The following is a 15,616-nucleotide window of genomic DNA, read 5'->3' on the forward strand; positions in this document are numbered from 1 at the left end:
CTCCTTATAACATTTAACTTTTAAATAAAGGTCAGTGTGGTTCATAATGCTTCATCTATTTATCACTAAAAGATGTTGCAGAATAATTGCTTTCCAGCAATATTTGAAAGTGTTTCAGTCTGATTACCAAAAAAAGGGCTTGATTCTGATAGACACTAGTTGCAACTGTATGCTGCACTTACAGTACCAAAGCGAATATACAAATTCGTACTGTGCTAATTACATAAGCAATAAATTTGCTGTATCAGGTAAATATAGTAATCAAGACAGTTTAGCATAAACTAATATTTAATCTGTATCAATGCAATTAATAAAATGTGCACATTTAATATATAAAAATGTTTTAATGTAATAGTGTCCATTCTAAAAATTAAAAATCACCACATCCGTTAACTGCTGTCACTGTGTGTTTGTGTATATGTGTGTGTGTGTGTGTGTGTATATGTATATATATATATATATATATATATATATATATATATATATATATATATACACACATATACATACATATATATATATATGTGTATATATATATATATATATATATATATATATATATCTCTGTTGTAAGCATAATCAAGCTGGGAGTGAAACACTCGCAATATAGAATATGAAGGAACAACACCACAGAGAAGGCTCTGTTTTGGCATATTTCTCCCCAATGATGATGTCAACTTATATGTGGTGCTCCTGGGACAAATCCTACATTCATTAGAGTCCACAATTCAGGAGCAGTAATTTTGTCAGATAAATGGGTTCACAGCTTTTAAAGCATCCAATGCCGCCAGAATACTCACCAGTATCTGTATTTGTAGCAGAGGGACCCCAGCATGTGTCCTTTCTCCCCACTCCGTCAGCAGGACCCAGCTGGTGTGGTCAACTGCGCTCAATGTTATGCTTTGTTTCCTTTTCAGTTCAGAGTGACAGTGATGGCAGCAGGTCCTGAGTTGATCTGACTAGTTTAGCTCCTTAACAGGGGGCTTTTTTAGAGTCTTGGGGGTAAAAGTTTAGAGATAAAAATTCTTGTTTGTATTTGGCACTTATGGTACCGCCAGACCTGCAAATTTTTGTTCTCTGCCACATAGGACTGCATAAAAAAAATTCACAAATTGGAGTGAGATCAGGCTGTGAGTTGCGAAGCTGTTGGCATTTCCACTCCCTTACAGCCAAACTGTATATTACTGTAGCAAAACAAGTTGTTTTTTAGTTTATGTATAAACGCATTAGAAATGTGTAAGCAGGGAGTGCCATTGCCTTTACTAGTGTTAAATTTGTCTTTTTAAATAATGCACTCCTGCTTTAGTTTACTTATTAGGCTTTTAAAGTGCTTGCCCTAAAGACTTTTGCTTCCCTGTGGTGCCCAAATTCCTGTGACTTATTTTAATATAGTAGGGTGCAGCACAGTGGTTAGCATTGTTGACTCGCATTTCTGGGGTCTGGTTAAGCTGCCCATCCACTAGCAGACTTGTCTTTGAAAGATGAAAGAGCAAAAGATCTTCACAAATCGTTCATCAATTTATTGTTCATGTGCAGGAACGATTTGTGAACGATTGCACAAAACGACCAAATACCATAGACCAACAATTTTCAAACCAGTTGTCAATAAAAGTGGGCTGAAATTTTTATTTAAATCTATATATGTTTATATGGTAGGTCGTTGGTCTTTGGTCGTTCCGGCATTGAAAATGTGAATGATAACGAAGTCCAATAGCGACGGCTTGATGGGCAAAACAGGACGACTGAAACAACCGTCGTGATCGTGCATCGCTGGTCATTTAGAGCATTGTACTACACGATTTGCACACAATTTTCAAGCGATTGAGCGATAACGACGGTCATTAGCGCTCAATCGCTAGGTTTAATCGCCTAGTGGATGGGCAGCATTAGATTGACTAGGGCCCTATGTTTGTCGAGTCTGTATGTTCTCTCTGTATGTGCATGCAGGTATCTTTTATTTTTACATTTTTTTATTTTATCTTGGATGCGCCAGTTTCTTCCCACAGTTCAGAAACCAATTTCTGACCACCCTAATCGTTTTAGTGAGATATGACATTCGGTAAAAGGATACCACGCAAGTCCATGTCACAAGTAACTATTTTTGTGATTTAAAAATGCTCCCATTCTACCATAATTGCGCTACAATTTGTTGAACATTACATAAAAATTTAGGTTTCTTTGCTATTTTCCACTAACATATTATATTGTATCGCAATGGTACATTAAATCCTGATAACTAAAGCTTATCCTATGTGACTTGATACTACAATTGCTGCTTTAAACCGTGAAATTGCCACAAGAATAAACTTAATGTGCTATAATATCCAAGTGAGGCTTGAGTCTCATACTGAAGGCTGGTGTAAGACTGAGGTAATAAGGGGATTGACTGGTAAATTTGAACAGTAAGGACAGGCCTGGTCAACCTGTGTCTCTCCAGCTCTTGTAAAACTACAGGTCCCAGCATAACCTCCCACCGATCAGCTGGTAAAGCATGCTGGGATTTGTAGTTTTACACCCACTGAAGAGCCATAAATTGGCTGGATTAGGGTTTCATTGTGTAAAGTAGTGCCTTTCAGGCTTATAGATGAACTATGGAAGAAATCTTGGCTACAATAGTGAGATGGTGGTAAATAGTTGTTAGTGTAGGTCCTGTGTAGATGGTAGAATGTGATATGGGAAGTGTAGATTACAGAAGATGTAAGGAGGTTCAGCATTTTGGAGGAGATTGAAGATAATCAGAATGGTCAGGGTGCAGACTGGATGAGTTATGGAACTAGTTGAGCTTCTTAGGTGATCACAACCTCATTCTTCTGCATCTGCCTTTATTTTCCTGATTGCACAAGGGGCCTGTATGGGGGTAGGGTAGGGCAAGCAAATAGGTCACCAACACAGTGCATGCATTTCATTATTTAGGTTTCAAGTTTAGGGTGTAAGTTTCAGGTAGGAACACAACTAAGGACATTAAGTAGTGCTATTCATGAGGGAGTTCATAGCTCACGCATGATGCGTATGAATGACTATTGGGGTAAGCATTATGCACTGTTAAAGGGGTATAAACCATACCCATCTGAAGTGTGATGTTAAAGGCATGCTTGTCTTTCCTTTCACAGCTGTTTGCTGTGCTGCACACAGTAATCGTGAAGGAAGAGATGGGGCTGTGCACTAAAGTATTGTGTACTTTCTTCACACTTCTGGCATTCTGGATGGTTACCTATAGACTAATACTGCATGTTGGACTCCAAGCATGTGCAGTAGTAGTATGGTGCTACTGTAACAGCAAATGTCTGGACATCATGGGCAGAACCATATCTGCAGCACGGAAAGATGGATAGATTTTGGAGAGGAGGTTGGCTAAAACAGAAATTGTACCATGAAAAACAGGCTACTTAAACCTGTCCTCTCCCATTCAAGTAGTAGAAAATGAGTAAGTGGTATCACCTATTTAGAAAGGTTTTGTCCCCTGAGCTTTATTTCTGAATGGCTTTACAATGTGTATTAAATGCAGTAAAGCATATTGCTAACACTTTAACAGACCTCAATTGTGCATTAATGTATACAACTTTTCATATACATCTTTTATTTTCAGTTTCTGCAACTGCTTTTTACCGCGCTCAGCCTGTCATAGAGTTCATGTGTGAAGTACTTGATGTTCAGAACATCAATGAGCAGACCAAACCACTGACTGACTCCCAGCGTGTTAAATTCACCAAAGAAATAAGAGGTAACTATTAGAATCTTGTACCCTTATACCTTTTCCCCCCAATGTTTGCAATACTGGTCACCAACTTTGAAACGTGGATGTATGTTTTCCAGGTTTAAAAGTAGAGGTCACACATTGCGGTCAGATGAAGCGGAAGTATAGAGTGTGTAATGTTACCAGGAGACCCGCGAGCCACCAGACGTAAGACTTTCATATGTTTTACTCTGAGATGCTTTATAGAAATGTCAATACCCTTCTACTGCTAGATGTGGAGTCTACATGTTGGGGTGTAGTCTTGCATTATTCAAGTTTTTATAGTGCATTGTGTTTGAGTGATTTACATGAATTCTGGGTCGTAACATGCTAACAAAAGAGCTCCCTTACATAATGACCAGGTCCTTTTACAGGGTGGGACATTTGTTTTGTACCTTATATTTACATTACGATAAATGTTTCCTCATTTTGCATTATTTTCAAGTGTGTGATTGGTGCACTTTAACCAGCTCCCGATGTACATCCTACAGCAGTTTATGTATAAGTATCATTCACCTGGCAATGCTTGTGCCACTCTCCCCTCTACCCAGGTATCGGGCTATTACCAATATCCCATAGGAAATGTGAGCAGCAGTTCTCAGTATACAGATTCACTGTGAGGCAAAGAGACTAACTTGTGTATTCTTGTAATCCAGGGAGTTGGCTATAAGGGAATGCAAGTCTAATAGGATCCCAACCATCTCCTCCCACAGTGCTCTTGGTGTAAGGGTGTGTGTTAACATGCTGTAGTGTGAGGGTTTTTTGTGGCAAAATAAATTAGGGGTGTATGAAATTTGCTTGGTTAAATGAAATAAGCCGTTCGTGTAAACACTTTTTGCAGAAATGTGAAACACGATTTGCTTATGTATTGCTCTATTTGAAGGGCCTAAAGGCTAATTTAAAGTTCTATAAATGATAAATTGCAGATACTGCGATGTCTGATGTGGACTACTCCCACGTACAGGCGGTATGTTGGTCTATATGCTGCCAGTAGTAGTAAGTACAGCATTGCTGGATTATGGCAGACAAGTGGGATGCTTGATTCCTGGCATGTCATATTTTGTTAGTGTTTATGCATGTACAATACCCTGGCACTTAACATCCTCTTTGGATGCATGAGACTGATCATGTAGCAGAAGAAAAACAAATGCCACCTCACTTTGGGGCACATCACTATAGAGCAGTGATAGGCAACAGATGAGCATGTTCCGTAGCCCCAGCTCTATTTCCCCACTCTTATTCTCTACTTTATATTCTAAAGCAGAAAATAAGAGAGTGAAAAGTGATAAGGTGCCAGCCAATCAGCTCGCAATTGTCATCTCACAGGTTGTGTTTTAAAAATGACAGTTGGGAGCTGATTGGCTGGCAACTTATCACTTTTCACTCTGTCTCCTAACACTGCTTAGTAACTAGCCATTACGAGAACGGTTATGCACAAGACATGAAAGTTATGCAGCACAGGAGGGTGTGCTGCCCAGTGTGCACAAAGTGCGCTTCCTCCCTCTTTTTACTCCTGACTGAGGTAAATTGTAAGTGGGGCATTTTGGAGAATGTAAACTACTAAATTCCAGTTTAGGTCAGAATACCACTTAACGATATAGAGGACTAACTTTTATATTTTTCTCCGCAAAGTGTGGTAGGCTGTTATTTTACAATATTACTTGTGGTTATTTTGGTTTTAAGCATTGTTAAACCACTTCCACTGTTTTGAATGACTGTTTAGTCAGTTGCCATACTTTGTTTCCTTCTAGATTTCCCCTGCAGTTGGAGAATGGACAGGCTATGGAGTGCACAGTTGCCCAATACTTCAAGCAGAAATACAGCCTGCAGTTAAAATATCCTCACCTTCCTTGTCTGCAAGTGGGTCAAGAGCAGAAACACACATATCTGCCCCTCGAGGTAAATATTGGATCATTTTATTTTTATTTACTTTTTTTTTTTTTAACATCATTTGCCTCGATTTAACGTTGTACATTGAATAGAACCTTAATGGCTAAAACTAGTAAATATTCATGGGGCAATTCCATTTTGAAAAAGTGAAAACGCTTACCCACCCCCTATAATGTAATGGTAATTTTTATAATCCCAATGTCAGTAGTTAGAGCGCTGGGACTTGCAAAAGTTATGTCTGCTGAGAGAAGCAAGAGCATGGCCTTGTGGAAGGGAACATATTACTCTACTCTGACTGACTTTGCATGTGAGGTGCTATGTGTAGGTTTCAGTTCATAAATGGTCCCCACTCTTTTCGTGAAGGGTGAGTAGTTTGTTTTTATTAATAGGGATTTCCTTTTAAGGGAACTCTTACTTGATGTTTGACATGTTGCATTGGACTTTTAACTGTCTTGGAGCTTTGGGTATATGTGAAATAATTCATAAATGTCACAAACTACAAAAGGTGATGTATATTGTGCATTTTTCAAGTGAACAGAACTTATTTGCATTCTAATTATTGTATGGAATTAGTCTGCTTTTAAACCAACCTTACCACTTTCGTCTATGCCTGAATTGCAGTACTCTGCATTTCTTGGTTACACATATAATGTGTATTCCAGATTTGCCCATTGCTAGTGCCAGATGCTCACTGTTGCACCAGTGAGCAAACAGAAAATATGCTTTACTTCAGTTCAATGTACTCAAAACGTTCTGCACATTATCTACTATATAAAGCATGCAAACTTCTACCAGTTTCATTTAAAATAAAAAAAAAATGGAGCTGCAAATGAAGAAAAAAAAAAATCTATTAAATTGCTTTAAAAATGTCATTGTATTTTATAAATAGTACCTGTGAACACTGAGTATCTGTTTGTACACTTCATTCAGGTCTGTAATATTGTAGCTGGGCAGCGATGTATAAAGAAACTGACTGATAATCAAACTTCCACCATGATCAAAGCAACAGCCCGGTCTGCTCCAGACAGGCAGGAGGAGATTAGCAGGCTGGTGAGTGCCTCTGATATTTGGGTGAGCTAATTTAGTGTTTCTTCAACTTACTGTTTTTGATATTTAAATGAAGTTAATGCATTGATAACCCTTGTATATCACATGTTTGACCACTTTCCACATCCCAGTTTTTAAGGCTTATTTGGGAGAGTTAAAAAGCTTAAATTAGTAATTTATATTAAGTAGCAATACCCTTAAAGTATTGATAGTTATCCCTTTTGGGCTGTCCAGGGCCCCCCATAGAGAGGTCCAATAAAAATAAGAGGGAGAAAGCTTTGGCTTTATATAACCAGCAATGGTCCGCAGCCTGTTAAGTAATGTGGTAGTTACAGCAAATTAAGTAGCAGTCTCACTGAGCAGGCTCGGAGAATGGGCGGTCTTCAGAGTTGCACACAAATGCCGCTACTGCTGCGTCTTCGTTTGTAGCAGTTGTGTGAAAATATGCTAGTGTCACAGCAACCGGGATTTGTATTGAAATATTCACTGACATCCTACGCTTGCATAGAAAGGTGCAGCATCAAACGCACATCAAACCAACATCTACCTTCTGAGCAACCCTACGGTTGCTCTGAATGGCCGTCGGAACTAAGACGCCGTAGCCTTTACCACTGCGTACCAAGGCAGTTGCAGGCTGCATCACTTCCCTAATACTGTCGCAACGCCCCAACTTGCAAGTTTGGTTATTAGAGAAAAAGTACTAACCAGCCAACCATCTTCTGTCATTTTTCAAACAGTCTGTAAAATGGCAGTTAGAATCTGATTGGGTGGTACTTTTATTTCTCTCCACCATCTCTCCAAGGTTTGATAAATCTCCCCCACTATGAGATGGAGCGGCAAGTTTGTAACTTTCTTCATTGCATATGTCACTTGGGCTGCTGTGATTTTAGCTCTGTCAGCTTTAATATTTGGTGTGTGGGAAGCTTTGTTTTGACACAGAGGCTATCTGCAGCACTTTGTCCTCCTAAAAAACTAAACTTCAGCAGCTATACATTGACATTGGTCTGGAAAGTAGTACTTTATATTTCTTGTGTTGTATCCTGAATAAGTGTATGCTCCCTTCCACACCTTTCTCGGAACTGATTAGAGGTGAAAGACCAGTGTAATTGTGGACACTACAAATGTGTCCACATACATCTTATTTCCTTGTGCGTTAAACAGCCCTTCTAGTTGCGCAATGCCGTGGCGTGACTATAATGCCGAGCGTCTTTTTGTGAGACTTTTTACCTTCAAATGCTTCTTATTCGCAAAGTGATGCGAATAGGACACACAAACTGCTTCTGCTGATTAAAATGTGTCATGCCTATATTCTGTGTGCGACTATGGGTGGATCTGCATGCAAAATGCTACGTTACAGTGTCAGGGGCTGGAACACTGTAACGTATCATTTTGCATGCAGATACACCCATTGGCGTACACAGAATATAGGCATGACTCATATCATTTTAATCAGCAGAAACTGCGTGTGTCCTATTTGCATCGCTTTTTCAGAATAAGACGCATTTGAAGGTAAAAAGTCGCACAAAGACTCTCTATACTACAGAGTTGGACAGCGATCAGCGTTGTTTTCTTACCTCTATTCAGTACTCGATGAGGGTGATAAACTATTGGCAGTTACAACATGGGCCCCCTTCAAATTGCATTTTTGCTGGAATAGAGCATCTCTTCATATTAGTAACCACATAAAATAAAGTTTAGAGCATTTTATATTATTGAATAAATTGGTCCCAACTGCCAAGTGGGGAAAGTCAGTGTCAGTATGCCTTAACTTATAGGCTATGTATAGCTGCAGGGTGTCTCCTCTGTATGTGACCCCACTTCCAATCAACATTGTGGTGTTATGGACAGTTTTTGTGGCCCTGAAGGAATGGACTCTATTGCTTTGGGAATTGACTGAGGTACATTGAGTCTTATCTAAACCATATGGAGAGACCAGCAATCCCTGGCTATATTGAGGTTCATTCATCCTGGAATTAATACCTGAATTGGGAAGCAGTCTTCCTCATTTGCCAAGTTTGAGAGAGAGGTCCTTTTAATTGGATGTCATTAGATTGTCTTTTGGCCTCACAGATGAACTACAGTCTTTGCCGTTATTTTATTGTCCTAGTTGAGAGTTCCTGTGTGATGTCTAACAAAGCACTTCCCTTTGTTGTCTAGAACAGCCGTCTCAATTTGCGTAATTTGTACCCCCAATATTTGTAATGTCTATAATGACTGTTGGATAAAATGTTTAGGTGCTGTTATATTTAAAAGCAACAACTGTACTGTAAATAAGTTTTAAAAAAAATATGCAAAAATAGAATGTTTTCTGTATGTGTGTATTTGTGTGTGTGTATGTATATATCTCACATGAGTGCTTATGAAAAATTGACAGTAAATTCATGTTGATAACTGAACCAATAAGTTGTTTTAGTTGTGTCAGCGTGATCATTGTATTCCACTTTGATAGTCTGTATTATGTGTACACATATGGGCGATTCAATTGTTGCTCCTTTTGGGCGCCCAAAAGTATGGGGTTTAGCCGGGTATAGCAGCTAACCCCGTCTAAAGTCCTGCTTTGGCTGCCCAAACAGCCGACTTATCGCACGTTTCTGCTCACCGCTTCAGGAGGCTGTGCGCAAAAAGGTCTACCCGTGGCTATTCACGCCAGAAAGGAGCAGCACTTCAATTGCTCCGTTGGGTGCCCATTTGTTTAGGTGCCCTATAAAACAATTGGATCCCCTCCTAAATCGTGCCCTATAAAACAATGGAATCCCCTCCTAAATGTCCATTTTTTATTTTTTTTTTATTAAATGTAGTTTTAAACTTACATATTTTGGAAACTGAGCTGCAGGATACAGAGCCTCCTTCAGGACTCTAGCAGTTTTAAATAGTATTAAATATTCAATATGTCTTGTGCTCCTCCCTCTGCTGTGTCTCTTTTTTTTTTAATTAGTATTTTTTTTTTAACTATATAAATCCGTGGTGCCAGAAGATGTTGAATGTATGGTCTCCCGCTCCTGGCATGGGTCCGTTCTTCAATGACGGACTGTCTGCTCCGTGTGCTGTGTACACACTGCAATAATCGGAATTGATGCATGGGATAACTTTTCAGGTTACATGCAGTTTACAGACCCTTTACCAAAACTGAATACAGATCTCCTGGACTACTCAGAGGACACACCTATAGAGCGTTATTCATTTGGCCACCACTATTCCAATTCTGCAGCTTTGCTTAAATGAATCCTAATGAATGTTTATTCAGTAGCTTGATATTTAGATAGAGATTGAGAGAGTGAATTGCTGAAAAACTTTAATAAAAATATTGATGTTGAATAATTTGTCAGAGCAACTCTTGGAAGGTACACGGTCAGGGATGCTGAGATCTAAATGAGCATATTGGTAGGCATCTGAATATCTGGGGGTTGTGTCTGTGGATGTTGGTTTTATTAGGGCTTTAATTTCAGGTTTAGTGGTCTCTGCTTTCCGACCTCTCTGGATACAGAGTTTAAGAAGACAAGTATTCAGTTGGCGGCGTATTCGAGTATTCAGTTGGCGGCGATGTGCACATCACAACCTATTATGGTGGCCCAACGTTGTAGATTTTACGGCACCTCACGCCCATTGCACAGAATTTACTTGCTCCCTCTAATTTTTGATGTTTATAAGACCTTGAATGAAAACTGTTTGCCTGGTGAATGGTGAGAATAGTATCTTTCTGCCAAAGGTGAGTTTCTCGGTTTTTGCCCTCTAGCACTGCTGATAAAACAAATGTCCAGGTGTTGAGAAGGCAGTTCCCCAGAGAATAGTGGGAACATTAGTCTGATGAAACCCTCAAATAAGTAGTTTGCGTGTTGGGCACCTGTATACCGAGTGAATCTGTGTGATGCTGACTATTTCTGTACTAGGGTAAGAGGCTCATTTCCACTTCAGATTCCGCTTTTGTTATGGACCTTCAGAAAAGTTCCCTGGTATGTGTTCACAAAAGACCTTTGGACCAAGTAAAATGCTGGGCCCTGCGAGAGAAGCAATACACTATTTTTTGCTGAAAGTGGTGAATCTGGACAGTGCCGGTGAGGTGGGTATAGGATGCCAGCGCTCGGGATCCCGCTGTCTACATCCCGACAGGGTTGTACCTGTTGGACGGTATCCTAACCCTCTCCCTATCCCACCCTCCTCTGTGCCTAAACCTAACCTCGCCGGTATTCTAAGCGCCGGCATCCCATGTGTCGGGATATTGACTGTATCCTTGTGGGGTACTGGTTTCTATTTTAATCTGTTTTAGGTCCAAAAATCAAACTGTCTCTCATGAAATTGAAATTGCTCTCAACACCTATGTCTTGGACAGTTGATGAAGGGCCTGATTCAGGCATTCACACAATGCCGATACTTACACAGATGGTGTGGTTTTTAGCCATTGCGCATACGTGAAAGCCGTACTGCAGAGCGCAGTGATTTTTGTTTTGTGATTGCGCTCGCACATAAATTTCACTCACAAAGTAAGTGACAGATAGTCGGCGTTTGGGGAAGATAACGTTGGTGAATAAGTAAATGCAGGCTTGTCAGGACTGTTTAGCCATTGCGATCTCTTTCACAGCATGTGAGCATTCGGTATGTTAGAGACGTGGCGTTTGAAACAGGTCAGACTTCACTCATAAGCTGCGTAGCTGCCTGATCAGCATCAATGTTTACGCTGTTGCATGTTGTCAGACTGAAATGAGAAGGCAGCAGTGGCCGTTCCTATGCTTGGGTAAGCTTTGGAAGACATTAGCATATATTCACTATTGCGAACTGTGAGATCGGATTAGCATAAATCACGGAATCAGGCTTTAAGTTGTTAACATCCATTATCAAATTTGTGGAATATGAGCATTAGTTCCATGGACATCAAGGATGCCTATTTGCATCTGGGAAGGTTACTAGAGACGTCTCAGGTTTGTGGTTAGGTCTCACCATTTCTAACTTGGGGCATTCCCTTTTGGCCAGGTGACAGCTCCAGGTATGTTCATGGAAATTGTGGCTGACATGGCTTCTTTTGTAAACTGCAGGGGGTTGATGATCAAGGCACATTCACTACAGACTAGTAAGGCGCCCACTGGTTCTCAAATGGACATCTGTTTTTCTTTGTGTGATTGTTCTAGGGAGGAGTACAAAACCTTTTGAATATTTAAAGGGCCACAAACCAGGCTGTATACACCAAAGCCCAACGGCATCTCAATGGTTTCAGGCAAATTATTTAAATCCTGTTTTATAAGGTTTGTTTTTAACCGTCCATCCCCTCCCTTAACAGCTCATGATTTCTGTAATCCTGCATAGCTGATTTAGGATAATTATTGACACCGCCAAATAAACTACCTGTTTCCACACACATCCTCCAACTTAAGCAATCAAGGGGTGGGGAGAAGGTGAGGCATGAAAACCCAGAAAAAAGTATATATATATATATATATATATATATATATATATATATATATATTATATATATATTTAAAAAATGTATGCTCTATATGGTGTTGATTGCCGGAGGTGAGCTGTAGAGCAATGCCTACAAGCTGACAGTAAACTGCAGTGCTATGCTTTGTTGAGTTAATCTGAGTACATATCTTAGTGTTGGTGTGAGATATTATTAAATGCTTGCTTTAATATGCTAATGTCAATTGTCTCAAACTGGTGGGCTTTTTTTTTTTTTTTTAATCTCTATCTAGAATTTCTCATTTTTCTTGCACAGGTGAAGAGTAACAGCATGGTCGGGGGACCAGACCCATATCTGAAGGAGTTTGGTATTGTTGTACATAATGAAATGACAGAGCTTACTGGCAGGGTGCTTCCAGCTCCTATGCTTCAGTATGGTGGCCGGGTAAGAGTTTGCCCAACTCTTTTTAACCAAATGTGTTAAAGGTAGCTAGGTATTATCTTGATGTAGCAGCTTGAGTCACTAATTGTTTTTTAATATAATAGATGAATATGAAATTGCAATAGTTTAAAGGCAAGGGAACTTTTATTGATTCCAAAGAAAAATAAAAAAATTGTATACATAAAAAAAATTATGAGGGTACGGAAAGAGGGGAACAATGAGGGAAGGAAAAACAGAAGGGAGCTAGGGAGACAGGTTATAAAGGGGATTTCCAATGCTAAGCTATAGCGGCCCTAGCAGAGATTAAATTATGACCAGGAACATAGCGGGCAAATTTGGCAACATTAGTAGGATACCAATGTAAAAGAGCTAAAGAGGGGTCTGGGACTAAAGTGAGATCTGAAACTGCTTTTAGAAGTGTAAAAACTTCTGACCAGAAAGAACGCAAAATAGGGCAGTGCCAGAAAACATGGAACATAGTGCCGTCAGAATGACAGACTGCAACAACATTTTTAAACTGCAGGTCATAGCTTATGTAATTTGGTAGGAGATAAATATAATCTCTTTAAGAGTTTAATATACATCTCGGCATGATTAGTGCACTTAGATAAGGAAAAGGATGAGTGATTAATAGATTTTCATTGTTTAAGGATAAAATTACATTGGAGATCAGTCTCCCATTTGACTTAGGGGACTTAACTACCGAGTCCGAGGGTGACAGTAAAGAATACCAGTATATGGCACAACAGGAGGAAGATTTAGTCATTCTGTTCAAAACTCGGTCTGGAGGTATTTGAAACTTAATAGAAGCAGTGTTTATCCGATCAATCCAGTGTATAAGATGAAAATAATAGAACCAAGCTAGGGGACCTAAAATGAGAATCTTTGACTCATTGAAAATTCTTTCCAACAGAATAAAACTGTGGCCACTCCAAACCAGGGTGTCTGGGACATGAGAGGGAAGCAGTTCTATGCTGGCATTGAAATCAAAGTTTGGGCTGTTGCTTGTTTTGCACCACAGAAGCAATGCAGAGAAGATTTGTTAAAGTGAGTGTTAACTTGTGACACAGGACTTTGATAGATTTAAAGACCCTCAACGCAGTTGTTTTCAACTTTGTTAAATGTGTAAATGTCATGTTTAATAATGTTACAGGGCTGTTATGGGATTTTCTGTCCTATTTTGTTTAGTTTTCAGGGTGAGGTGCCAAGAGTCTGTATAGGATCTGAATTGAGACGAAGTGTCATGTAGTAAAGCACATCATATGTGGTCACACAAAGAGAAAATTTAAGTTGTAGCCTAATTTATTTTTCAGAATAAATTACCTTTACAACAGAGGAAAATGTGTCATATGATGGCTTAGTATTTTGTTTACTTTCTAAAATGTTTACTGGTTCAGTGCTTCATTTAGTTTACAAATGTCATTTTAGTTAATTCTACATTTGCCAAACAGGAGTTTCACAGACCAACTAAGGAAGATATCAAAGGACGCAGGAATGCCCATTCAGGGTCAGCCATGCTTCTGTAAGTACGCGCAGGGCGCAGACAGCGTGGAGCCGATGTTCAAGCATCTAAAGCTTACCTACGTGGGTCTACAGCTCATTGTCGTTATTCTTCCTGGAAAGACTCCAGTGTATGGTAAGGCAGTGTCTTATGCCGCAGTATGGTAACTGAGGGACAGCTTGGTCGTTAAGAGTATATACTAATTAAGGGAGGAATTCAATTAGCTGCAGTGATTTATTATGGGCTAATTAATCCCTTGGGTTATTTAATTAGACCTTGAAATGCAGCACTTATCTGGGATTTTTTTCCACCTCTGCACAGGCAGTGAAAAAAATATCCCCCAATAACAGGGTTGCTGCACCAGTCAACAAGGTGGTTAACAAATTTGTGAACGTTTCACAGATCATTGTGTTAATGCCCTTTAACGTCAATTTAACAGGAGCTAACTAAGGTATCGGGTGAAAAAGGGAGCCTAATTGAATAGCCTCGAGCGATAAGTCTGAGGCTACCACCCTTTTTAACCTGTGAAAACTATTCACGGATAATTGAATTCCCTTCTTAAGATCCACCTCTAGGATTGGAAATATTTGCAAAGTAATAAAATGTTGAGATCCATGCAGCTACAATCCTGTATTTTTCAATGGTAGATTGCAATGAAGAATCTCATATTCAGACCCTTTAATGTAGTAATTTTTGTGGGATGTAGTTATGCCTTCTCAATCCCGACAGCGGAATCCCGGCAAGGGAGGGGGGGAGGGGAAGGGTTAGGATTAGGGAGTCTAGCGGGTTAGGTTTTGAGAGGGGGGGGGAATTAAGGTCAGGTACCCCCAGGCCTAGATTTGAGTTAAAAATGTAAAAGGATATTGCGCACTGGATTCAGAAATAATCGTTAGAGGTGAGCTGCACTTTTGGGACGGGTGTCTGCCCTCCTATGTTTAAGTACAAATACCTGATCTATGGTCATAGATCAACAAAATGCGCTCAGAACCTATAACCGGATAGTATGTGTTAGTTGTAGGTGTGTGGAATATTGATAAGTTCGGAACTAGATATATTGTTATAAGACTTTATTAGGGTAGAGGTTGAAGCTAATAAACTAAAAAGGTGATAGTTCATTGACTGGATAATGACAGTCAATTTGCGAGATATATGCCGTATAAATGGCAGTGTTCAGTCTCTAAAGAAAAAAGGGGGGTTGATTAAAACAAGAAAAAAACAGCAAAATCAATCAATAAATGATGTGGTGAAGCAATGGTGCTTCAGTGGTGAAGCAGGAACCGGAGACCATAAAGTTCACATTATACAATGTCCAGTTGTGTGATTAAGTTGAATGTTGGTGCGGCGTCCCGCACTTGTAAATAAATAAATGGGGCTGCTGATGGATAATCCACGGCTGGCTGTTGTTAATTGGGTCTTCCCGGGGTTAGTACGGACCCTAGTCCGAGTGTGTGGAGGTGTGTATCCAAACCTATGTATGGCCACAGAGCACGCCCGCAGCCTACCCGTCAGTGCTAGGCAGCCTGCGGTGTGTCCCGCCGGTCCGCAACCAGGTATGCAGCAGGGGGGGGGGGGGGGAGAGGTGGTCGTGGTACTGGAACCCAGACACCATCTC

At 39.9% G+C, this 15,616-nt stretch overlaps 1 protein-coding gene across 3 annotated transcripts in view; it reads left to right on the top strand.

The window, feature by feature from the left end:
- AGO4 (argonaute RISC component 4) overlaps positions 1–15,616 on the top strand; it is a 99,081-nt gene that overhangs the window by 57,188 nt on the left and 26,277 nt on the right. For 2 of the 3 annotated variants that reach the window (XM_088460614.1, XM_088460616.1), the window contains exons 6-12: positions 3,587–3,721; positions 3,814–3,901; positions 5,485–5,632; positions 6,554–6,694; positions 12,378–12,506; positions 13,417–13,550; positions 13,955–14,139. In XM_088460614.1, the coding sequence (XP_088316740.1) occupies positions 3,587–3,721; positions 3,814–3,901; positions 5,485–5,632; positions 6,554–6,694; positions 12,378–12,506; positions 13,417–13,550; positions 13,955–14,139 (960 nt within the window). The remainder of the gene's footprint in view (positions 1–3,586; positions 3,722–3,813; positions 3,902–5,484; positions 5,633–6,553; positions 6,695–12,377; positions 12,507–13,416; positions 13,551–13,954; positions 14,140–15,616) is intronic. The other variant, XM_088460615.1, reaches the window with a different exon arrangement.

The sequence above is a fragment of the Taudactylus pleione genome, unplaced genomic scaffold (assembly GCF_031769625.1).
Source record: "Taudactylus pleione unplaced genomic scaffold, aTauple2 ptg000007l, whole genome shotgun sequence".
NCBI lineage: Eukaryota > Metazoa > Chordata > Amphibia > Anura > Myobatrachidae > Taudactylus > Taudactylus pleione.